General features: G+C 43.5%; 2 protein-coding genes across 2 annotated transcripts in view; both read right to left on the bottom strand.

Moving 5' to 3' along the window:
* MS4A8 (membrane spanning 4-domains A8) overlaps nt 1-13,378 on the bottom strand; it is a 38,886-nt gene extending 25,508 nt beyond the window's left edge. Inside the window, exon 1 of the mRNA XM_040255888.1 lies at nt 13,284-13,378. Within this exon, the coding sequence (XP_040111822.1) occupies nt 13,284-13,318 (35 nt within the window). The 5' untranslated portion in view covers nt 13,319-13,378. The remainder of the gene's footprint in view (nt 1-13,283) is intronic.
* A 388-nt stretch (nt 13,379-13,766) lies between these two features.
* LOC120874473 (phosphoglycerate mutase 1-like) lies at nt 13,767-15,167 on the bottom strand. Its single transcript, XM_040255887.1, has one exon. It carries the CDS (start codon nt 15,083-15,085, stop codon nt 14,483-14,485), a length of 603 nt encoding a protein of 200 aa, XP_040111821.1. The 5' UTR covers nt 15,086-15,167; the 3' UTR covers nt 13,767-14,482.
* Nucleotides 15,168-25,971: the final 10,804 nt, after the last annotated feature.

Here is a 25,971-nt window from a genome sequence, read left to right as displayed (position 1 = left end):
AAGAAATAGTAAAATGAGATAATGTATAAATACTAGATGAAATAAAATTTTAAATAGGATTCAGTTTATTGCCCCTTATAACAGTTTTTTTTTTTTTTTTTTTAGGGAGAAAAAGAGACAATTTAACATTGTGTGTAATGGCCTCACATTCTATGCTAGCTGCACCATAAAAACAAAAGTTTGTAAATTGACAACAAGCTAACAATTAGTGGTCATAAAAATGTGAATAAAAGAAGGCAAAAACATACAGGTGACTGCAGCATATATTTCTCTTTTTTTGTTGTTGTTACTGAATGTGGTTTTACAACATGAAATTAAATCTCAAATATTGGGTTTTATAGCCCACTTTACTTTTCATATTCTTGAAAACAATGATGGACTTTCTCTTGTGTGTGAATTCATATAGTTTTAATTTAGAATACTTTCCTTCCAGTAGATTAACTCCTTCTTTGTATACGTGTACAAGAAACTTCTAATGTTATTTGTTAGGTAGTCTCTAGTGAATCCAGATATTCCTCTGGCTTCTACCAGCTCAGTCTATATTTAATGCTTTCTTCATAGTTTGACATTTATGCAAAGATTTAATTACAGCTGGGAAACGCAGTGTTTACACTATGGAGGGGAAATTATTGCATAACTAGTATGATGAGCAACTCTTCTTTCAAAGTCTGTGTACCAGTACACTGTATCAAAAATATTGGTTAGAAAATGAGTTTAGATAAGGGGATGGTGAAAGGTGGTTGTTGAATTACGACGCCGGGATTCTTGGCCCCCAGAGGAGAAGAATTTAATCCGGGGCCAGAGACGAGGCTTGATCGCTCAGAGCTTTTGTGTAACAAAGTTTTATTAAAGTATAAAGGAGATAGAGAAAGCTTCTGACATAGGCATCAGAAGAGGGCAGAAAGAGTACCCCCCTGCTAGTCTTTAGCTGGGTGTTATATAGTCATCAGCAGTCTGTTAATGAAAGAAAGGAATGTCTCAAAACTTAGAATGGCACCAGGCCCCTCACCCATAAGATGTATTTTGGGATAATCTTAGCTCCAAATGGTTCATCTTGGGCCATAAAACGATTAACTTGAATCTTGAAGAAGGGCAGAGCACCATACAAATAGTGTCATTTACATAGATTAGAGGAACAATATCGGAGTATAACATACTGGTTTATCAAGTAGGTTCTGAGCCCAAGAGGTGGAACCGACTTGAAGACAGAGTTTGGGGTAAATGCATAGTACATTAGCGTAGCCTAAGATAAACATTTCCATAAGAAAAAGGCATTTGTCAACTTCAGGTGAAACCAGGTGTCATGGCAACACAGAATTTTAAGAGAAACCTTTTAAATTTGTATAGAGAAGGAAAAAAAATATCGCTACTTTGTTTCCTCCTGGCGCTTAAGAGAGATAAAAATGTCTGACACTTGCAGGCTATTTTCTCCATTTGGAGACCCCTGGCCTTCCTGCCCGTTACCCTCTCAATGGGAGATTGAGCACTGTACATAAAACAGTGATATTTGGGAGAAAACATAATTTATTCAGTCTTGCACTCTCACTTTACACTTGAAGTAACTGACACTTGCTTACCACCTATAGCTGCTGCTGCTGCTGCTAAGTCGCTTCAGTCGTGTCCGACTCTGTTTGACCCCATAGACGGCAGCCTACCAGGCTCCGTCCATGGGATTTTCCAGGCAAGAGTACTGGAGTGGGGTGCCATTGCCTTCACCACCTATAGCTACTTAGTGGCAAAACAAGGGTTGTTCTCCTATCTTCCAGCCCAGCATAGATAGTACCTTCACTGTAATATAAAGGGCAAGAATATATATAATAAAGTATCTATTTCATTGTGTAAAATTTCAGGTCTGAATATATTAATTATATGTCTGTACTTTTTTATAATAGTGAGTTTGTATTTGAGAGAAATAAAATCGGAAGCCATCTGTACAAGAAACACACACACACACATACAAGCGTGTGCAAGCAAGAGCAGAGGTATGAGTAAGAATTACTACTGTAAGTAATAAAGAACAGAATAAAGTAATAAAAGAACAGATTTATTACTCTAAGATAGGAAAAGAAGGATAAAATGTTAATCTTTAAAATGTAGGCAGACCACGTCAAGGCCAATTACAAAATGCTGAAATAGAGAAAATGAAGAATATTTTCATAGTTAACCAGGGCAAATACAGTGTTAATTTCCTGTGATGTGACATGGGTTCGGGGACTGGAAAATACCCTGGAGAATGTGGGCACTATGTGTATTAGTCACTCGGCTGTGTCTGACTCTTTGTGATCCCATGGACTGTAGCCTACCAGGCTTCTCTATCCGTGGAATTTTCAAGGCAAGAATACTGGAGTAGGTTGCCATTCCCTTCTCCAGGGGATCTTGCCAACCCAGGGATTGAACCCAGGTCTCCTGCATTGCAGGTGGTTTCTTTACCAACTGAGCCACCAAGGAAGGCATATGTTCATGTGGTGATCTCAACACAATCTTGGGTGCTATCATTGTCACACGGCAATGGGATAATCCAGGATTGCTTGGAAGGATGGTTATAAAAGCGGCTTGGCAGAAGCTACATGGTGAACCCATGGGGATAGTATCAGAGTAAGATAGAAAAAACCCAGCAAACCCCCAAATATATACCTTCAATGTGTAATGTTCACAACAGAGATTTTTTAAATTGATATGCTATAAAATGTTAAAATATGCATATTGGAGAGACTGTCTTTTCTCCATTGTTTATTCTTGCCTCCTTTGTCGTAGATTAAAAGACCATAAGTGGGTGGATTTATTTCTGAATTACCCTCTTCCATTGATCTATGTGTCTGTTTTTGTGCCAGTACCATACTGTTTTGATTACTGTAGCTTTATATAAATAATCTGAAGTCAAGGAGCATGATTCCTCCAGCTCTGTTCTTTCCCGATTGTTTTCACTTTTCAGGGTCTTTGGTGTTTCCATACAAAATTTAAAATTATTTGATCCAGTTCTGTGAAAAATGCCATTGGTATTTTGATAAGGATTGCATTGCATAAGAATTATTTTTAAAATAACCTTTGCTACATTTTTAATTAAATGAGCTCCCTGTATTTCACGTATTTACTGAAATTTACTGCAAGGAGATCAAACCAATCCATTCTGAAGGAGATCAGCCCTGGGATTTCTTTGGAAGGAATGATGCTAAAGCTGAAACTCCAATATTTTGGCCACCTTATGTGAAGAGTTGACTCATTGGAAAAGACTCTGATGCTGGGAGGGATTGGGGGCAGGAGAAGAAGGGGACGACAGAGGATGAGATGGCTGGATGGCATCACTGACTCGATGGACGTGAGTCTGAGTGAACTCCAGGAGTTGGTGATGGACAGAGAGGCCTGGCATGCTGCAGTTCATGGGGTGGCAAAGAGTCGGACACGACTGAACTGAAATTAAGTGAATGATGATTTTATGTTAAAGGTGTCTTAGATCCCTTCTGTTACATAATTGCATGAGATAGTTACAAATGTAGATTTCAGTGGGATGGTTGGTGCCAGGGCCTCTATTTGTAGTATGGGTACCAAGGGAATCCCTGAAACATGACTCTTCATGGTTGGGTGACTTTCTTGCTTGCTTGCTATGAGTATAATTCCCTAAGTGTATAACCCTATGTAACGATATGTCCATTTTCTATGAAGATTTTCTACTGAAGATTCTATCTTCAATCTCAGTGGGTACATGAAGGCTTCTACTGGCCATAACAGAGAGACGCTCAATTCTGAGCAGTTCTCTTAGGCATTGGTGGCATTGAGGCATTGGTGGCCTCATCTTCCTACTGATCCTCAAGTGGCAGCATTTAAGCTGAAGGTTTTGCTTGTGTTACTCTCCATGCTGCAGTCCTCAGAAAGCCTGAAGCTTCCTGTCTCATCTCTCTCCAGTGTCCCAGGGTGTGTCCTGCAGGCAGTGATGGGACCCTTCTTTTCTACTTGCAAATTCTGAACTCCAGGTTCACAGCCCCCGGTCACACAGTCATGCCTCCTCTTAACATTGGTAGCTCTTTCTCCAGATGTTTTGGGGCAGCCCAGAAAATCCTACCTGGGTCTCAAAGATTGTATCAGGGGGGAATGCAATTCATCCTGTAGACACCCACAAACCTGACTGCTGCATCTCCTCTCCCTCACCCTCAGAGAGTAGATACACTCAAATGCCACACTCTTGCTGGGTGATGCTAGGGAAGAGGAAAACCCCTCTTCATAAATCTGACACCTTCCAGGGTCGGGGGCGGGGGGAGGTTATATGGTGCCCACTATAGAGAAAAGTCACCTGTATTAGTCTTCTAAGACTCCTGTAACAAAGTGTGGCAAATTGGGTGGTTTAGAACAACATAAGTTTATTTCTTGTTCTTCTGAAGGTCAGATGTCCCAAATCAAGATCACCTCCCTCTGAAATCTATTCAAGAAGGACCCTTCTTTAGCTCTTCCTTACTCCTGCTGATTTTCCAATAATCTTTGGTATTGCCATTTCATAGCTAGTGGATATATCACTCCAACCCTCTGTCTTCCTATGATGTCTTCCCTCTGAGTCGTCACATAAACTTACCTATGTGTATGTCTCTCTCAGTGTGCAAATTTCCCCTCTTTGTAAGGACACCAGTCATAGTTTATAAAGGGCCCACCCTAATGACATCATTTGAACTTGATTACTTCCATAAGAACAGTATTTTCAAATATGGTCCCATGATCAGGTGCTGGGGATTAGGACTCTACAGTTGCTTTTCTGGAGGCTTCCCTAGTGGATCCCCTGGAGAAGGAAATGGCAACCTGCTCCGGTATTCATGCCTGGAGAATCCCACTGACAGAAAAACCTGGCAAGCCCCAGTCCATGGGGTCACAGAGAGTTGGACACGCCTGAGTGACTAACACACACTTCACTTCTTTGGTGAATCAGATGGTAAAGAATCTGCCTGAAATGCAGGAGACCTGGGTTCGAGTCCTAGGCCAGAAAGATCCCCTGGAGAAGGGAATGGCTACCCACTCTAGTATTCTTGCCTGGAGAATTCCACAGATGGAGGAGCCTGGCGGGCTACAGTCCATGGGTCGCAAAGAGTCAGACACAATTGAGCGGCCAACACTTTCACTTTTCACTTTCTTCTTCATCACTTTTCTGAGAGATACAATTCAGCCCATAGTAGCACCTCTTAGCAAGTTCTCAATTGATCTTTTGGGCTTAGAATATTGAGTATATCTTCTCCTTTCAGAAGTGGACTCTGATCACAAATTCTTGGAAAATGGGAAGAACTCCACATAGCCTTTAACATTATCATGCTACAGCTATAATAAGAACTAATAAATGATGAAAAATAATAATTTACTGAAGGATTACCATAAACTAGGCACTGTTGTAAATCCTTCTTTGATGATGTATTGTCATTAATCTTTGTATCTGCTCTGTGGGCTAGGGACTATATTTCTGTTCTGTAAGTGTTTTAGTTAGTCATGTCCGACTCTTTGTGACACCATGGACTGTAGCCTGCCAGGCTCCTCATCCATGAACTTCTTCAGACAAGACGACTGGAGTGGGTTGCCATTCCCTTCTCGAGGCGATCTTCCCAGCCCAGAGACTGAACCCACGTTTCCTGCATCGCAGGCAGATTCTTTACTATCTGAGCTACCATGGGTGAGGAATAAAAACATAGGGTCTTGCTTTTGCCACATCGACATCGGCCTGTTTCCAAAGTTAGAGCCTCCTTTCAGATGAAGGAATCCCTTCACTCAGGCCAGTCTCCTCCAATGGGAGATAAAGTGGGCATTCAACATTACTTTCCTATATTCCCCAGACTGACTCCATTTTTTCCATGTCAACTCAGATTGGCTTTTACGAAAGGAACAGTCAACTTGTGATCAAATTGCATCCTTTATTGAAGAGGTAGGAAAAAAGAGTACTGGAAAATACTTCATTAGAATGCATTTTCCATGAGGTTTCTTTAAAAAAAAATTATGGAGTTCTTCACTAATTCACAATCAATCTTTTCTTGCCTGGAGTCACACTGGTTCAAATTACAAAGACACAGAAGATTCAGACAGTGTGTAACCTGGGGTGAGTTGAGTGATAGCAGATTCCTCATTATTATACTATAAAATAGTAGCCTTATCCTTAGCCACTGAGTCTAAACAAGATAAAACAATAGCAATAACAACCAAGTAAACCTATGCGACCAGTTGAAACCATACAAAGAGAACAGCATCTGCTCTGTCCTGGGGCAGGTTCAAGGACACATCGGACCTATGGCCCCTCAGAAACTGGTGGTTTCAATGGACTACAAACAACCATGTTAAACTAAATTATGACTCTTTGCAAAACAGTTTTCACCTTCAACTGGACTCTCATGGGTCACAAGATTCCTTCTGGATCCTCTACTTCATGTTCTGGGTTAGAAAGAGAAATATCCTGGAATGGACAGCTATCTGGCTCAGATTACAGGATTTGGGGGGGTCACTATAGCTGCAGAAGGCATTCTGATGCTAATAGTGTCATTCCTGCCCCAGTAAAACTTTGGTGTTTCTGCATTTTAAGTTTGTAGCAGAATATTGTTACATTAACACAGACACAAAAAACTGAAAACAATGAACATTCTGAACAGTTTTATATTCAAGTGAAACACGGATCAGCATTTAAAGCTAAGCTCAATGGTTACTGAGGAGCATTGGAATTAGAAATAAAGCATAAGCAGTTTATGTAACTAATCTGCTACTCTTGTATCTAACTACTAATTTTAGCTATTGAGCAACATTGAGTGTGAGCCTAACTAATATATGAAACATTGATAAAATTCCTAAATACCTTTCAAGTTTACCCTTTTTAATTCTCTACAGTTCAAATTTAGGAATTCATCATTAGAGGCTCTAATGTGGCCTCTGGTGGAGCAATCATCTAATTATCCTTCTCTCTAGGCTTGTTCTTCTTCAATTCTATCTCCATTCTTCAGGTGAGTGACTTCTTCAAAATCATACTCCTACACCTTTATCTAAATTCACCATGGCAATTCCATCCCCTTTGCTATTATTCAGTTCAGAGAGGAGCTGGACTAAAGTAACTGGGCCAGTGTGAGGTAAAGAAAGGCTTCCCTTTGGCTTCTGAGAGAGAGAAACCATTTTCTCCTGCTGGATGTGAGCCAGGAAGTATGCACCTTACAACTTTAGAATTAAGATTCCAGAGGCAGACAGAAAGAATCTGGGTCACTGATACTGTCACTGAGCTGTTGAATCAATTGATCCAGAAGTCCCTTACTTGGGAAGTTGTTGTTATAAGACATGTTTTCTGATCGATTAAGCAGTTTGAGTTAGGAGATCTGTAATTTGCTGCAGAAAATAATGATATAATCATAAAGTTTAATAAAGAAACACTGCTGTGTAAAACCCTTCAATAGCATGGTGTTTCTTACAGACTGTTGAGGCCTGATAGACGCCATGACTAAAATAGGCTGGAGCAAGCATCCTGGAAACAGCTGAGACACTGCCCAGGCGGGATCAAAATTAATTACCCCCCAGACGAGAGGACTCAGCCTGTCAGCATGTTCCCCGTAAGCCTGGTCTGTGCCAATTGGGACAAGGATAGATATCTCCTAAGAAAGCCCCCGTGCGCGAAAATCTAGCCAATTAGTAGATGCAAAGAAACCCTTGTAACCAATCCAACCTTGCCAATTCCCTGTCTTTGTCCTAAATCTATAAAAACTGCTGTAATACAGGGCTCGGGGCTCTGGCTTTATTTCACTTGTTGGATGTAACCAGGGCCCTGGCTCGAGCCAGCAATAAATTCCCTTTTTGCGTTTGCATGGCCGTGGATGTCTTGTTCTCTCAGTTCTGGGGATCGGGACCTTGGGCATAACACAGACTAAATTCCAAACTCTTTAGTAAGCTGGTTTAGCTGTATTAGAAATTGGCCTCAATTTGCTTCTCTGCCTTCATTTTCCAATTATCTCCTCTACACACTTATCCTATGCATGCCTGTGTGCTCGATCATGTCTGACTCCATGTGACCTCATGGACTGTAGCTCGCCAGGCTCCTCTGTCCATGGGATTCTCCAAGCAAGAATACTGAAGTGGGTTGCCATGCCCTCCTCCAGGGCATCTTCCCCACCCAGTGATCGAACCTGCATCTCCTGCGTCTCCTGCATTGCAGGCAGATTCTTTACCACTGAGCCACCCTGGAAACCCATTATCCTCCAGGAATCCCACAAATATCTATTCTGGATCCAGGCAGAGTTTTAGGTTGCCTTATTAATATGCAGTTTTTTGGAGGGATTAATGATTGATTTTTATTTTGAAAGAATTTAGAGGTAAGGAGATAAGACTATCGGCCATTACAATCTATTAATATTTCCTTCGATCACTCTTCAGTGATTGTTTCTTTTATTCTATTAATGCAGTTTACTATTAACATATTGATTGATTTTTTTCCATTTAAAAAATTGTGCTAAAATATATGTAATATTTAACATCTTAATTTAAAAATTGATTTAAATTGTTTTAAAAGTGGTTTTAAATATGTACATTATATTGTACAACCATCACCACTATATATCTCCATAGTTTTTTTCATTTTGTAAAACTGAAACTCTATATCCATTAAACAGTAACGTCACATTGGCCGTTCTCCAGTCTCTAGCAACTATCCTTTCACTTTCTCCCTTATAATTTCGATTATTCTAAGCATCTCTTATAAGTGGAATGGAATGATACAATATTTATCTTTTTGTGATTGGCTTATTTCACTTAGCGTAACATTGCCAAGGTTTATTCAAGTTGTAGCATATGTCAGAATCCTTCCCTTTTAAGTCTGAGTAATGGTCCATTGTATGGATATGCTACATTTGGCTTACACATTCATCTGTCAATGGAAACTTAGATTGCTCTATTTTGGCTATTGTAAATAATGCTGCTATTGAACATGAGTGTACAAACATCTCTTTGAGACCCTGTTTTCAATTTTTTGTGGTATGTATCCAGAAAGGTCCGTCTAGTCAAGGCTATAGTTTTTCCTGTGGTCATGTATAGATGTGAGAGTTGGGCTGTGAAGAAAGCTGAGCATCGAAGAACTGATGCTTTTGAACTGTGGTATTGGAGAAGATTCTTGAGAGTCCCTTGGACTGCAAGGAGATCCAACCAGTCCATTTTTAAAGGAGATCAGTCCTGGGTGTTCTTTGGAAGGAATGATGCTAAAGCTGAAACTCCAGTACTTTGGCCACCTCATGTGAAGAGTTGACTCATTGGAAAAGACTCTGATGCTGGGAGGGATTGGGGGCAGGAGGAGAAGGGGACGACAGAGGATGAGATGGCTGGATGGCATCACCGACTCGATGGACATGAGTCTGAGTGAATTCTGGGAGTTGGTGATGGACAGGGAGGCCTGGTGTGCTGCAATTCATGGGGTCACAAAGAGTCGGACACGACTGAGTGACTGAACTGAACTGAACTGAACTGATCCAGAAGTATAATTACTATTACATATGATAATTCTATTTTTATTTTTTGGGTAACCACTGTATTGTTTTCCATAAAGGTTGTGCCATTTCACATTCTCAGTAACAGCATACAAGGGTTTCAATTTTTTCACATCCTCACCAACAATTATTTTCTGCTTAAAAAATATATTAGCCATTCTAATGGGTGTGAGATAGTATCTCATTGTGTATTTTTTAAACTCTTATTTATTATTGTTTTTGTTGCACTGGTCTTCACTTCCTTATCTGCTTTCAGCAAATAAAATTTTCAGTCTTTGCTGAGAAGCTGTGTGTGCACATGTGCATGTGTGTGTGTGTGTTGGGGGATAAGTCTTTAAAGCTCTGGGACACCGTTGGCAACTCTGCCTTAGCCATTGCTCCTTGCTTGCAGACAGCCATAGGTCAATCAGAGCTGGGAGACTAGGGCATTCTCAGGTTTTCCCTCAGCATGTATCCAACCCTGCTTATGCACATGGCCTTTATTATTTCCAAATATTGTCATAGTTTTAAAGTCCCTTATGGATATCGTGTATGTGTATGTGTGTGTGTGTGAGTCACTCAATCATGTCCAGCTCTTTGTGATTTCATGGCCTGTAGCCTGCCAGGCTCCTCTATCCAGTCCATGGAATTCTCCAGGTAAGAATAGTGGAGTGAGTACCCATTCCTTTCTCCAGGAGATCTTCCCAATCAAAGGATCGAACCCAGGTCTTCTGTACTGCAAGTAGATTCGTTACCATCTGAGCCACCAGGGAAACCATGGACACTGTACTCTACAGTTGTGTTTTTTTTTAAGTTCTTTGATCAGCCTTTTTTATTCCCCAACTGTCATCCTTGGTTTAAGCAGGCATGATGTTAAGTTCCACTGTCTGTTCAAACACCCCAGGGAGAAAGCTGTTCACAGTGACTGAACTTTAAGTGAGATCAGATTAAGACAAGGCTTGCCAGTGGAGGTTTCCAGGGAGCTGCCAGACAAGTTAATAAGAATTCTCTAGGAATAGGGCTTTTTTTGAGAGAACTCCAATACCACTCCTGCTTTTGTAGTTGTTAGGTGGGTGTTTTTCACAAGTACTGTGGTCGCCACATTGTTTAATTTAAAGGCTTCTCTGGAGATGGGGCAAGGAGAATGGGAATGTCACAAATGAAAACACCACAGACCTCACTGTTCTTGCCAACATGCAGCCATTTTTCTTGAATAAGTGGTTCTTGGATTATTGCAAGTTTTTAAGTAATTTCCAGATTTCTGAAAAAGTTGATTTTGACAACTTTCGCCAATGCTGTCATTTATTTTATGGAAGAATGGATTTTAGAGATTCTTATTCTTTTATTCCAGTATTCTCTGAAGTGACCTCTAAAATCTTCATCTTCTGAAGGCATTTGTGCTCCTGTGTGCTCAGTCGTGTGACCCCATGGACTGTAGCCCACCAGGCTCGTCTGCCCATGGAATTTTCCAGGCAAAAATACTGGAGTGGATTGCCATTTCCTTCTCCAGGGGATCTTCAATCCTTCTCCAAGGATTGAAATTGCATCTCCTGCATTGCAGGCAGATTCTTTACCTGCCGAGCTGTCTGGGAAGGCATTTGAAGATCCCAACTTTTAGAAACCAATATTTCATAACTAAATTTGAACCTCTGAATCTATAGCATCCAGTGTTCCTATATTTGGTATGACCCGTGAAACCTCTTCAGTCTGTTTCCTCTTTGAATTGGGAGATGCCAGTTCTAAAAGACATAATTCTCCCATTTAACTTTGTCCCAGAGAAGTTGTTCGGCTTCCGTTCTGCACAGGATCAAACAAGTGACGTTTTAGCGTATTTTCTGTTGCTATTGACCTCAGTTTAGAAGCAACACTTCTGTTCCTCAAGTCTAGCTAAACTTTGGTCCCTCAGAGAGGGGTTTTAGCAGAAGCTGTTTTATCTTGATCTGTCAGCCAGAAACAAAACTGCTTACTTTCTTCTTTGGGTTCTGGATGATACAATGCTCGCACAATCCAGGAGATGGTTACGACTACAGCAATCAGTTCTGTGATGCTGCTGAAGACTAAATATTGTAAAAGCATACCACCAGCTAACTGAAAAAGAAAAGAAATATTCCTATTGTTAATTAACCATTTAAAACAGGAACAATGTTCAGAAAATAGGGTAAAAATCATTCATCCCAACAGTCTCACATACCTATGATGATTTGGGGGGTATTTTTCATAACAATAAAATATGTTTCCAATTTTACTGAGTACTTATATATGTGTCACACATTATAGTAAGCACTTAATTTGAAGAACAATCCTACAAGTTGGATGCTTTTATTTCTATTTCACACATGAAAAGAAGACTCAGTAGCAGAGAGATGACATATAGGACCATATGCTATACTGGTGCCCATCTTTTTCTCTCTTTATAGGCTCTCATTTGATGAGAGTGACTACGTGACCTGTGTTTTATTGCTTTTCCCCCAGTGCATGAGTAATTTGCATGCTCTATTTTTTTTTAACTTATGTATCATGAGCATTATGACATGTATAAGGTGGAATCATTCTCCCTCTGCTTCCACATTGCTACAATGCTCCCAAGAAGGAGTTTCCTCCTTCTTGGTAAAGAATAGCTTCTGCTGCTTTTCAATGCTCTTCACATACAATTCCCCACATGAGAAGCAGAGATTTATCTAATTGTTGATTTTTGAGAGAAGGAAGCCAGCTCCTTCGAGAACAACCTGTGCTCACAGCTACGAGTTCCTCACCTCAACATCTGGAACTTGTCTAGGGCCAGTGTAGGGAGACTGGTGGTCTATCTGTAACTAGCGGGGTGAGTTTAATTCATGAGAGGAGGTATCAGTACATTAGCAGGTTAATTTTGGCCAATGATTTAAAACTTTTTCTCCAACTGTGGTGGTGGTGTTGTTGGTATTGTTCAGTCACTAAGTTATGTTCGACTCTTTGCAACCCCATGGACTGCAGTACACCAAGCTCTCGTTTCCTCCACGATTTCCCGGAGTTTGCTCAAATTCATGTCCATGGAGTCAGTGATACTATCTAACCATCTTATCCTCTGTTGCCCCCTTCTCCTCCTGTCCTCAATCTTTCCCAGCATCAGGGTCTTTTCTGAGGAGTCAGTTCTTCGCCAAAGCATTGGAGCTTCAGCTTCAGCATCAGTCTTTCCAATGAATATCCAGGACAGATTTCCTTTATGAATGACTAGTTTGATCTCCTTGCATTCTAAGGGACTTTCAAGAGCCTTCTCTACACCACAGTTTGAAAGCATCAATTCTTCGGTGCTCAACTATGGTAGTCAACAATAAAGCTGATCATTTCATCTACATCTGCTTGATTCTGTCTTTGCTCCTTTGGTTCAGAACAGGAGAGAAGAAGGGTGGATGGCTGCTTAACTGGGCTCCCAGGCTGGCTTTAGGGCTGCTGTAATGCAGTATCACAACTCAATGGCTTAACACAACTGAAATGTATTTTCTCACAGGCCTGGAAGGTAGAAGTCCAAAAGGAATGCATTGGTCTGACAACGTTCCTTCCAAAGCCCCCCTGGGGGGAGGATTCTTCCTTGCCTCTTCCAGCCCTGGTAGCCCCAGGTGTTCCTTTTTCTCTGAGGTTTCTACCGTTTCCAAATACTGAAGGAAAACTGATTTTAAAAATATTTCCATGACAAAACTTTGGAGGAAATTCAGCTTTTTTTCTTTTTAAATATTTCTCTGCCAAAGATGTTTGATAACTTTGGTTGTTTTTTTTATACCTTGATCATTGCAAATATACACCGTTCATCATAGTTTTTTTTTCAGTTATATCTAGAATTTTGATCCAGTTATTAAATTTGGTACTTACCTATGACCAAACATAGTCTTGCATTTCTGCAGCATAAGAGAAACACACAATGCATAATATAATTGTATCAAATGCAGAAAAGCAGGCTCTAAAGCTGCTCATGACAATGGGAGAAGTAAGCTATAACAACACAGAGAAAACTGGTCAGGAGCAGCAGAAGCAGATTCTGATGAAGCAATCAGTCAAGCAATCAGCTAGAGAATATTCCAGCTGAATTTTTTTTTTTTAATTGCACATCACTCCTTTATTTTATACTGATCTGGAAAAAAAGATATTTTTTGTACAGTTATGCTCAAATGAGTACTGGGCCAAGCAATTGGAACCTGATTCAGAAGTCACACTTGGACATGATCAAGAGGCATTCCGCTGCCACAAAACAGTAAGGCAGAGGAGGGATTCTAAAACACACAGCAGGATGAACTCCTACACCTTAGGAAGTCAAGGAGCTTATCCCATGATGATGTAAGGAACGACTTATTTGCTGATGACCACATGTGGGAATATTTCAACCACCACTAAAAACCCCAGAAGAGTTTTTTTGTGTGTATTTATATATAATTTTTTTTAAAGTAGATGCAACACAAAAACATTCAGGATTGATCCAGCCTTTTAGAGTCAGGGAGGAATATTTGATTGAGTCACCATGCAGGTTACATTCATCTTCCACTGGAATGACTAGAGCCCCGAGTCACCTAACAACAGTGCCCGGCTGGCCTCTGGGGACACGAATAGGCTCTTACTTCTCATTGGTCACACCTCAGCATGGTTTTCTCCCTGTTCCCTCCTCAAGCAGCTCCTTAGTAATAAACCACCATCAACCCCCCCAGTGACGACTTCTCAACACTTCTGGATAAGTCTTCCCTCGGCTTGGACTGAGGACCATGCCCCAGACGTGCCATTCTGACTAGACTGTATGAAGGGAGTGGGTGCAAGAGATAAATTGGCTAATGTGGAATTGGGAGCCGCTGGTCCCCACCTGCAGCTACAACTTACAATGCCTACAGATGTCGTCAGTGGGACATGCACCAGGGAGAGGTGCAGAGGAATAGGGTGGGCCAGGGCAGGGGAGGAGGGTAGTCCTTGGGAAAGTAACCTGCTGCTTGCCCTCACTTCTTGGCCTTGCCCTGGGCAGCCACAGCCTCCATGGCTTTACGCACGGTCTCCTCATCCCCCAGGAACTGCATGGGCTTGATGGGCTTCTAGTTCTTGTCCAATTCATAGACCATGGGAATGCCAGTCGGCAGGTTCAGCTCCATGATAGCCTCTTCAGAGAGACCCTCCAGATGCTTGACGATGCCCCGAAGGCTGTTGCCATGGGCTGCAATTAATACCCGTTTCCCCTCCTTGATCTGGGGGACAATTTCTTCCTTCCAAAAGGGCAGAGCTCTGGCAATTGTGTCCTTCAGACTCTCACAGCAGGGCAGCTGGTCTTCAGTGAGGTCTGCGTACCTGCGATCCTTACTGATGTTGCTGTAGAAGGGCTGGTCGGGCTCCATGGGAGGTGGTGGGACATCATAGGAGCGCCTCCAGATCTTTACTTGGGCCTCACCATGCTTGGCAGCAGTTTCTGCCTTATTGAGGCCAGTCAGACCCCCATAGTGTCGCTCATTAAGGCGCCAAGTCCTCACCACTGGCAGCCACATTTGGTCAATGGCATCCAGCACTGTCCAGAGGGTCCGGATTGCTCCCTTCTCCACTGAGGTGAAGCAGATGTCAAACTCACAGCCAGCATCTCTCAGCGCCTGCCCGCCTCGCTTTGCCTCCTCGCCTCGCTTTGCCTTCTCGTGCCCGGCTGGGCTCATGTCCGTGTCTTACCAGCCGCTGAAACGTTCTCCAGGTTCCATGCGCTCTCACCGTGCCGGATCAGCACCGTCTTGTAGGCGCCCATGGTACTTGCTTGGCCGGAGACCACTTTTGCTCTGTAGACATCAGTAAGATCCACCAGAAGAGCCCTTGCGGCTGTGTTATGGCTGCATCCGCTGGATCACCCCAAGACCAGAGAATACAGCGAGTCTGCTGTTACAGCCGCTGCGCCAGTCAGGAGAGATTGAACGAGTCTGCAGTTCCTACGGCTCCCCAAGTTTTCTTGCAACTTCCCTGCTCTCGCCTTGCCTAGCTTGGATTCAACAAACAGTGAGGTACACTGAGACACTGACCATCACATGGCCAAAGCAATTGGTAACACTTTGTTTTGCGTGTCGGAATGTTCAATGACACAGATTCTTTCAGTTTCACCCTGCCCTGAGGTGAGTGAAGGGTGAGCTCACAGATTATTTCCTCTTCAATAATGTACATCCTAGTTCCCACGAGAGGGGGAGCTCCCTGTCCAAAGATGAGAGATGCTGCAGGTGTGTGACCTGTGCGTCCTGGGAGAGCAGCTTTAAGCTAGTTTAAACCTGACCAAGGCCTGTCTACATGGTAGATTTAGACCTTTCCAAGTCCTGTCCACACTAATGATGTTTACACGTGACTGTGTACTTTGTATAATGAGCTCATTTAGACCTGACCCTGTTTGTGTGCTAGGACTGGAGACCTGGGTAGGACTTGGCCTGCCTCTGTCCTGGAAAACTCCACGCCTGCATCTGAATGTCAGCGCTCAGATGTCTGGGGTCTGGAGCTGAGGTGGCTTCTCTGGGCAACATGCTCTTTTCTGAGGGGGCTCCGTGGCCCTCCCGGGGTCGGGGCTGTGGTGGGCTCTGAGTGTCTCCCCCTGCCAGGTTCCCCCTCCCTGGGGCATGGAGGTGCCTCAGGTGGCTACCTGGCAATCATTCCAATTTACCAGCACATTCAGGTTGAGTAGGGAGGCAGGTTCATCTGCTGAACTGATTCCAGGGATCGGGCAAGAAGTCAGCAGGCAGCAGGTGAGGTCACCTCTCCTCAGAAGAAAACAGGGCTGCCCCCCGGCCTTCCGCCCAGCTCTCCTGTTTTCTCATCACCTCAGCAGGACAGGAAAGACAGAGCCTGCCAGAACCAAGGTAAGTGTTCAACTCTAGCACAAGCTTTCAAACCAGCAAAAGATCACACAGAACCAAAGTGAAGACAGGAGGGGCCTGCCTTCTCAGGGACCACTGTGGGGAGAGGAGAGGACCCTTCACTTCTTTCTAGGGTCCCAGGAGGCCCCAGGGACCTGGCTGGTTTACACGTTGGGGGCTTGCTGGCCACAGCCATGGTGTCCTGACTGAGGGGATGTGTGACCTCAGGTGGGGGGTCTGGGGACTGTGTGAGTCTCACCCCCTCTGCAAGGTCAGGATCATGTGTGGGGAGACCCCCACACAAAGCTAAGAAATGCCGGGAGCCAGCATGAGGAATCCCGCCCATGGCAAAGGTCATGAGGAAGGAGGCCTGACATACACAAAGGCGGGATCAGACCTCAGGGTTCCCCCTGGACTTTCTCGAGCATCTACCCCCAAAACCAGAGTCTGCCTGCCTTACTGCATTATGCTTTTTGCTTACGTTTCTGACATTAACAGGGGCTATCCCCGACCACCTTTCTCTGGAGAAAATCAACTTAGGGCTCTAGCTAATGAGTCTCCTGGACATGAGAGGAGTATTTAAAATCAAACCCCCTCTGTTAGCATTCTAGCTTGCTTGGCAGGTTTATCCAGACTCTTGCAGCTACGCATATAATTGTTCACAGCCCCCCAACTGTGAGAGGCATGGGAAGCCTAAAACATAGAGCCTTTCAAAGAGTTAAAAGTTATTAGAGTAGTGCTGGTGTAGGATTTCATTATTGGGCCAATGCTTGTTGCTAAGTTCCCATATCTATCTCTTATCCACTGTGCACCTGGAAGTGCATTGTTTAACATAGCTGGAATGTAAAAAAACAAAATAGTAGCCTTGAAATTAACCACATCAGATTTTTGAGCTAATTGGTTCTTTCTTTGTTGTAACTTACTGCACCTTTGCTCCGTGAGAAATGTAACTTTGTTTGATACTTTCTGAGGCTGACATAGATTAGAAATATAAAGAAAAAACACTTTGAGAGAAAATAAGTTTTCTGGTTGAGCAGCTTTTATCAAAAGAGGGTCATAAAATGTCCACAGGCCTTCAAGGCCAGAAGATAATGTACACAACATTGTTTATGGAAAAGGTATACAGAAAAAATCCTGGTTTCGATAAGGGCAAAACTGCTGGAATGTTTGGGCTGACTCTGTATGACCTTGTATCTTTCATTCCCCTCTACGTACAAATTAAGGTATAAAAGTCCCTTTTAAAAATAAAGTAATGGGCCTCACTCAAAGAAGCTTGGTCACCCCGTGTCTTTTTTTTCTTTCTTTCTCTCTCTTACTCTCTTTTTCAGGCTGATCCCGTGGAGCATAGAGGCTCCCTGTGTTCACTTATCTGCCCGGGTTTCTAAGACCTGAACAGGAAGACGTTCTGCATCTTCACTCCCTCGGGAGACCGGGAGGGCACCTGTGGCCTCTGTGAACAGGGCAAACTCCTTGTCTCGGTGTTTTATTGGCTTTCTATGTAAACCAAAAAATATCAGCCTCTTTCTCTCCTCTATTTTCTTATCTACAACATTTTTTCCTTATCTCTCCCTAAATCAGTCGCCAACTCCGTCCCCATTTCGAATTACCCTGTATCCGCCGGGGCTGGACCCCGGCAAAGAAAGAGGGAAGAACACGTGAGAGCTTCACTTGTGTTTAGGAATGAATGCTTTAGTGTATTCACTTCACACAGGCCTGTACCTGTTTACCTCTTCACCCCTGCGAGGTTCACCCTCCCTGGAGCTCCTGGGGACTCTTCAGGTGGGCTACCTGGTAATTATTCCAGCATGAGCATGGAGAGAAGGGGGGCAGGTTCACCCAGTGGATTGACTGCAGGGCACGTGGATCAGGCAAAAAGCCAGTGGGATCAGGTGAGGTTGCGGCCGTGACCTCCTTCAGGTCAACTGTCCTACTCAGCAGAGACCAGACCTGCCCCCCGTCTTCCAGCCCTGCTTCTGGTGTGTTTTCTCAGCTCCTCAGCGGGACAAGAAAGGACCGAGCCTGCCAGAAGCAAGATAGTGCCTTCAACATTATCAGTTCAGTTCAGTTCAGTCGCTCAGTCATGTCCGACTCTTTGCAACCCCATGAATCGCAGCACGCCAAAGCCTCCCTGTCCATCACCAACTCCCGGAGTTCACTATGTCCTGAGGCCAATTTCTATTTGGTAAAGAAGTTCATTTGTATCTGTTTTTAGACGCCACCTCTAAGTGAACCATAGGATAGTTGCCCTGCTTCCTCTGACTTCGCTTTTTATGATCCTCTCTACTTCCTTGTTGCTGGACATGGCATGATGTCATCCTCTTTATGGCTGAGGGATATTGCCTTGTGTGTGCACCCGATCCTCTGTATCCTTTCATCTGTCCTCTGATTAGCCTGCTTTCTTGTCTTGGCTAGTGGGACTGAGATCGACGGTTACCTATGCCTTTAAATTTTAGGTTTCCTCTGGATTTATTTCCAGGTACTGTATTTCTGGGTCCTAAGGTACTTCTCGGAGAAGGCAACGGCACCCCACTCCAGTACTCTTGCCTGGAGAATCCCATGGACGGAGGAACCTGGTGGGCTGCAGTCCATGGGGTCCCTAAGAGTCGGACATGACTGAGCGACTTCACTTTCACTTCTCAGTTTCATGCATTGGAGAAGGAAATGGCAACCCACTCCAGTGTTCTTGCCTGGAGAATCCCAGGGACAGGGGAGCCTGGTGGGCTGCCGTCTATGGGGTCGCACAGAGTCGGACACGACTGAAGCAACTTAGCAGCAGCAGCAGCAAGGTACTTCTGTGTTATTTTTCAAGTGATCATCCATACTATTCTTCCTGCTGGACGTACTATGTGAGTGTGAAGAACGCTGCAGGAGGGTTCCCTTTCTCCACACCCTCTCTGGCGTTGTTTGTTTACAGAGTGTCTGGCCACGGCCATTCTCACCAGTGTGATGTGATATTTTGCTGTAGCTTGGATTTGCATTTCTCTAATGTTTAGTGATGTTGACTTTTTTTTTCATGTGATTTTTTAAAAGACTGTGAATTAAACTTACATCTTGAAATTGGCTTAACGCCTGCCATCCTTTGGATTCTTTTTCGATGACAACCCCTAGGACATATTTCGAGGGCAGCTGTGTTTTACTTACAGTCCCTGGATCCTTGTGAATGTTAAACGCCCAACGGCACAGCTCTTCATGGTGTTATTACAGAAAATGGCCACAAGGCGGCAGCACTTCTTCCTGCCGCATGCTTCCCCCCCACCCCCCGGAAATTCCTTGTTATTTTCTGTTGGAATAGAGTGGATTTCTGATGTTGTTTGTTTCGGGCTTACAGGAACTTGATTCAGTTATACATAGATGTTTATTCTCTTTAGGGTTCTTTTTTGCATATAGGTGATGACACTATATTCAGTAAACTTCCCTCTGCTGTTCAGTAGGTACTTTTTAATCCTCTATTTGATATATATATAAATGTGTATATGTTACTTCCAATCTCTTAGTTTATTCTGCTGTATCTGGAGGTGGGGTCTCTCCAGAGGGAAACAGGAACTCCAGGTTCATTTTGGGGATGCACCCCCTGCTACATGCTCCCAGCTCGCTCTGCCCCAGGACCCTCCAGCCTTGGCACCCAAACCAGTCTTGGGCCCCAGGGGTATGACACCACAAGTCACTATGCCTGAGGGGAACAGAGTTGGAATATCCTTTCTGTTATATCTATTTTCAACCATCATTTGAACTGGAGCATACAGGTGAATTACAATCTCGTGAGGGTTTTGTTTCTTCCTTTTCCTTCTATGACAAACTGTTTCATTTCTTCATGGTTGTACATATGATTTGTTGGGATTTTTTCTTTATAGGTTAATACAGAGTGTGGAGGATGTTTCCTTCTGTTACATGGTGGGTCCTGGTCCCTTGTTTTATCAATAGCAGTGTGCATATATTAGTCTGAAGCAGCTCTTTTCTCCCTGTCTCACATCTTTATATCTTAGTGACCAGAAGTTTCTTTTCTAAATCTGTGAGCCCGTGTCTCCAGGCAGTAAGTTCACTTGCATCCATCCTTAGATTACACCTAGAATAGTGTGATATAGTATGGTATTAGTCTCTTCCTGTCTCTCTTACTTCACATGGAATGATCATCTCTACTTTCTTTCCTGACTCTGGACTTGGCACTTCTTCCTACTTCTTTATGCTTGAGATGTGTGGCATTGTGCACATGTGCCCTACCCCTTTGTATACCCCTTCACCTGCACGTCTATAGTTAACTTGCCTTTCTGTTTTGGCTGTTGTACCTAGTGGAGCCAAAATTGCAGGCTTGTCCATCTCTATTAAACTTTTGGTGTCTCAACCTGGCTGCCTTGACCCCAGATGAGTCCAGACCTGAGACCCAAGGCTGCTCAGGCTCCCAGAATAGGAGAGCAGCCCAAGTCAGGGAGGTGGGAGGGGATAAGCTAGGCGTTGCTTTTTATTCCTTTTCTCTAGTCTCATGCCTGTGCTACATTGGAGTATAGTCGATTTGCAGTTTTTTGCTTGTTTTCAGGGTATAGCCACATGATTCACTAATGACATATAAATAAAGCTTATCTGTTTTTTGGTGGGTGGGGCAGTTCTTTTCCCATAGAGGTTATTGCAGAAGGTTGAGCAAAGTACCCTGTGTTGAATATCAGGTTCTTCCTGAAAATCTATTCAAGATACAGATTTCTGTGTATATGTGGTAGGAAGGAAGGAAATAATGATTTTGGATTATCTATTACAGATAGAGATTTTTCTGTATATGTTAGAGGTACAAGTTTCTGTTTGGAAGGAAGAAAGGACAGAGAGGATCCTTCTCAATTTGCTATAACAGATATAGATTTCTGGGTGTGTGTTAACCCTGACCTACTAATTCATCCTTGTTCTTTCACATTTTCTTGGAACCTTCTGTTTCTGTTTGAATTCTGAGAGTCACTTTTGTGCTGTAAATTTGTTCCTTTGTTACTCTTTTCTTATTTTGCCTAGAAGGAACATCATATGTTTTTTTCTTTCTCTGTCTGCCTGAGTTCACCTAGACTATATTCCTCCCAGGTCCATCCTTGTGATTATTACCGGGATAATTTCATAATTTCAGTGGCCTCTCTTCATGGCTGAGTAATACTCCATTGTATATATGCGCCACTTCTTCTTTAACTTTTAATCTGTCCAGAGACAGCTTGCAGGTTCTGTGTCTTGGCTATTGTAAGTAGTGCTGTGGTGAATGTGGGGTGCACGTGTCTCTTTGAATGATGGTTCTCTCGGGATATAGGCCCAGGTGTGGGTATGTCAGATCACGGGCTGCCCTCTCTTGAAATCTTATTTTTCTGGCATGTGGACAAACAAGCTCTCTAGTGCTGTTGCTAATGTCCACTCCAATGACCATGTTAGGGGGGGTTCGCTCTTCTAGCCGTTGCCTGCATTTATTGTTTGTAGAATTGTGAGTTGGCCGTTCTGAGGTGAGACTGATCTCTTGGTGTCACTGTGATTAGCACTTACCCTGTCATATTTAGGGATATAGAACATCTTGTTCTCTGGCCATTTGGGGATTTTTATTCTTTTTTTCTTTACCTTAAAGGATGTATGGAAAATTTACCTTGTAATTGGCCTCTTCAAAGCCAGTTGTGTTTGCAATCGATTTCCACAGTACTCACCCAGGTCCTTTCCTGAGAGCAGCTGTCATTAACAGCCCTACAGGCCTTGTGACTTGGAGGTGCCAGTAAGCACAGGTGCTGAAGTTGTAGTTACAGGTAATGTCCACAAGGCGGCAGCACTTCTTCATGCCCATCTCTGCTTCCACCTGGAACCAGAGCCTTAGGGAAAGTCAGCTTCCTGGGCTGTGAATTAGTGTGGAATGTGCTGAGCAAACACCCAAGGCCTTGTGTCTCACTACTTCTTACCCCCCCGCCCCGCCCCGAAGCTTCACCTCTCCCCTCCAGAATCATGCGTACCTGAGACACCCCTGCCTGTTGAGGTGCCTAGGAGGCTGCACTCTCAGGAAGGAAGCTTCAGCTGGGGACCCCAGCCCCGTGGATCTGGGTACTTGTTGAATTGACCCTGGTCCTCGTGGCCAGACGGTTGTGTCATCGTTGATCGGGCTCCCAGGGAAAATTGGTGCAAGTTTAAAAGGGGTCTCAACACAGGGCACCTTGCCAGACTGTTTCTACCCCTCCCCAGTCCAGCCTTGGGACTCAAACCTACTCTGGTTCCAGGGATCAGATAGCATCCCAGGTCAGGGAGGTCAGAGGTAATAAACTAGGCATAATGTTTCTTTCCTTTTATTTTCCTTTAATCTCACGCCGATGCTATGTTGATGTATGGTCCAATGTGTTTTGTGCTTGTCCTCAGTATACAGCGGTCTGATTCAGTTATGAAGTATGTACCCCCAGATTTCTATTCCTTTTTATTCTTTTAACATAGAGGTTATTGAACAAGGCAGAGTGACGTTCTCTATGGTGAACATCAAGTCCACAGGAAGGAGAAAATCCTTGTGAATGATCTAATACAGATACAGATTTCAGTGCATATTTAGAAGGAAGAAAGGAAATAACCTATGTGGTTTATTTATTATACATACACATTTCTATGTATAGATTAGTACCAACTTTTAATTTATAGCCTGTTTTTTGTTCTTTTATTTGATTTGTGTTTGATTCTCAGAGTCTCTAGTGATTCCCAGGTGGCTCAGTAGTAAAGAAACCGCCTCACAATGCAGGAGACATGGGTTCAATCCCTGGGTCAGAAGGACGCCCTGGAGCAGGAAGTGGCAACCCTCTCCAGTACGTGCCTGGAAAATCCCATGGAGAGGGCCCTGGCCGACTAAGTCCATGGGGTCACAAAGGGTCGGACACGACTGAGCACGCATGCATAGAAAAACACCTCAGAGTCTTTGTGTTTTAAATTACTGCCCATGTATCTGTTTTTTAATTTTTCCTAAAAGGGGCATTGATGAAGGTCTCAATGAAGGGCACCTTGCTAGGCTGTGTCTAACCCACCCCAGTCCAGCCCTGGGAATCAAGCCTTTTCAGAGTTCAGTGATCAGATGGCATCGCAGGTTAAGGTGGTTGGAGAGAATAAACTAGGCATTATTTTTTCCCCTTTCTTTTCTTTAAGCTCATGCCAATGCTACGCTGAAGTATAGTCAATTTTCAGATTTTGCTCATCCTCGGAATACAATGGACTGATTCAATTAATATTTATACATAAAGCATATTTGTACCCTTTGATTCTTTGGATTTATAAGTGACTGAACAGGTGGAGTAAAGTTCTCTGTGCTGAACTTCAGGTTCCTGTGGAGTAACTATTAGAGACACTGAATTTTTGTGTACATCGAAGAAACAAAGCCAGGAGATAGTCCCTGTGGATTACAGATTACAGCAACAGATTTCAATGTGTTTGTTAGAGACAAATATTTCTGTGTCTATTTGCATGGAAGGAAGGAAGGAGATAATCCTTGTGGATTACATAACACAGATACAGGGTTCTGTGTGTGTATGAGGATGGATTTCTAATCCACCCCTGGCCCTTTGCCGCCTCTTTGTAGTTAGAGGAAATGTCCACAAGGGGGCAGCACTTCTCCATGCCATCTCTCGTTCCAACATAACCAGAGTCAGAGAAAGTCACCTTCCTGGGCTGTGAATTAGTGTGGAATGTGCGTGATCAAACGCCCAAGTGCTTGTTTCTCATTCTTTCTTTCCCCTGAAACTCAATGAAATATGTGTGCATGGATGGAAGAAAGAAAGAAAGGAAGGAAGGCAGGCAGGCGGAAGATAAACCTTTTGGGTTACGTAAAACAGAGTTCTGTCTAACATAAAACAGACAGAGTTCTGTCTATACATTATACATCACAACGATTCCTAAAGATCCTTGGTCATTTCTCCTTTTTAATAAAAAAAATTCTTTGTTTGTGTTTGACTGTCAGAGTCCCTATTTTTACTTTGATGCCTTCCAGTGCATCTCTTCTTTATATATTGATTGGAAGGGACAGCATCTGCTTTCTCCTCTTCTGTTACTGATTTCACTAAGGGTGTAGTCCTCCAAGGTCCAATCCTGTGGGGTTGAGTCTCATGATTTTTTTATTTCAGTGTCAGTATCTCATGTCTCAGTATGCCTTTGTATATTTTTAATGAATTGATCTGTTAATCAATGCTCTCTGGAGTCTGTGTCTTGGCAGTTGGAAGTAGCACTGAAGTGAGTGTTGGGTGCATGTGTCAATTTCAGAAGTAGTTTTTCATAGAATTGGCCCAGGTGTGGATCTGAGAATCCCAGGTTTAACCCTCTTGAAATTTTCTTTCAGGCATATGAAGACTGCCCTTTCTAGGGGTTATGGCCAATGTCCATTCCTGCAGAACATGTAGAGGGGCTTGCATAGCCTCCCAGCTGTCTCCCCCATTTACTGATTGCAGGCAGTCAGGATGGCCGTTCTATCAGATTGGATTTGATTTTTTCTGTTTGTTTTCATTGCCATTCCTCTTATAATAATTAGGGATGCTGAGCATCTTGTCCTGTGGCCATTTGGGTGTTTCCAATGTCGTATTTCCTTTTTTTTCCCCTTTAAGTGTGAATAAGTTGACCTGTTGCAGTTGGCTTCTTGAAAGACAGTTGAGTTTGAAATTTATTTTGACAAATCCTGCCATTTGACCTTTCCTGATGACAGCATTCATTAACAACACTTCAGGCTTTGTGAATTGGAGGTGATAGTAAGCGCCAGTGGGCTTCCCTGAGTTGGTAAAGAATCCACCTGCAGTGCAGGAGACCAAGGTTCAATTCCTGTGTCCAGAAGATCCTCTAGAGAAGGGATAGGCTACCCTCGCCAGAATTCTTGGTCTTCCCTTGTGGCTCAGCTGGTAAATAATCCACTTGCAATGTGGGAAAACTAGGTTCAATCCTTGGGTTGGGAAGATCCCGTGGAGAAGGGAAAGGCTATACCCACTCCAGTGTTCTGGAGAATTCCATAGACTACAGTGCATGGGGTCACAAAGAGTCGGACAGGACTGAATGACTTTCACTTTTACTTTTCCACTTTCAGTAAGCACCAATAGTCAGGTTGTAGTTACAGGAAATATCCACAGGGCGGCAGCACTTCATGCCCGACTCCGGTGCGAACTGCAACCAGAGCCTTAGAGAAAGTCAGCTTCCTGGGCTCTGAACTCCAGTGGAATGTGCCTGAACTAGCACCCAAGGGTTGGATTCTTACCACTTCCTCGCCCTAAAGCATCACCTTTCCCCTCCAGACTCACCCCTCCCCTCCAGACTGAGGTTCCTTGGAGGCTGCCTTCTGAGGAAGGAAGCTTCAGCTGGGGACTCCTGTAGCATGGGACCTGGATTCTTGGTGTCTTGCCCCAGGCATTTGACCCCAGAGGGTCAGACCACCGTGGTCTGTGGACACTAGGGATTCTAAGGATGGCCAGGGCACAGCAGTCAGTCCATGTTTCAGAGGGGTCTCAGTGAAGGGTACCCTCCTGGCTTGTGTCAACCCCAGCCCATTGCAGCCATGGGCTACAAGCCTACTTTGATTCCAGGGGTGGGATAGCATCCCAAGTGAGGGAGGTCAGAGAGAGTAAACTAGGCAATACTTTCGTTCCTTTTCTTGTCTTTAATCTCTTGCTGATGCTATGTTGAAGTGTATTTGGTTTGCACTTCCAGGCTTGTCCTCAGTGTGCAACAGGTGGGTTCAGCTATGACTATACACAGAGCGTATCTGTACTCTTTTCACA

Source organism: Oryx dammah, unplaced genomic scaffold (assembly GCF_014754425.2).
Source record: "Oryx dammah isolate SB20612 unplaced genomic scaffold, SCBI_Odam_1.1 HiC_scaffold_15, whole genome shotgun sequence".
NCBI classification, from domain to species: Eukaryota; Metazoa; Chordata; class Mammalia; order Artiodactyla; family Bovidae; genus Oryx; species Oryx dammah.
The sequence above is the reverse complement of the archived record's forward strand: the minus strand, read 5'-3'. Positions and strand labels throughout refer to the sequence as shown.

Bases quoted from the DNA above. Each gene is read 5' to 3' on its own strand.
- LOC120874473 (XM_040255887.1), bottom strand. From the start codon at position 15,085: ATGAGCCCAGCCGGGCACGAGAAGGCAAAGCGAGGCGAGGAGGCAAAG.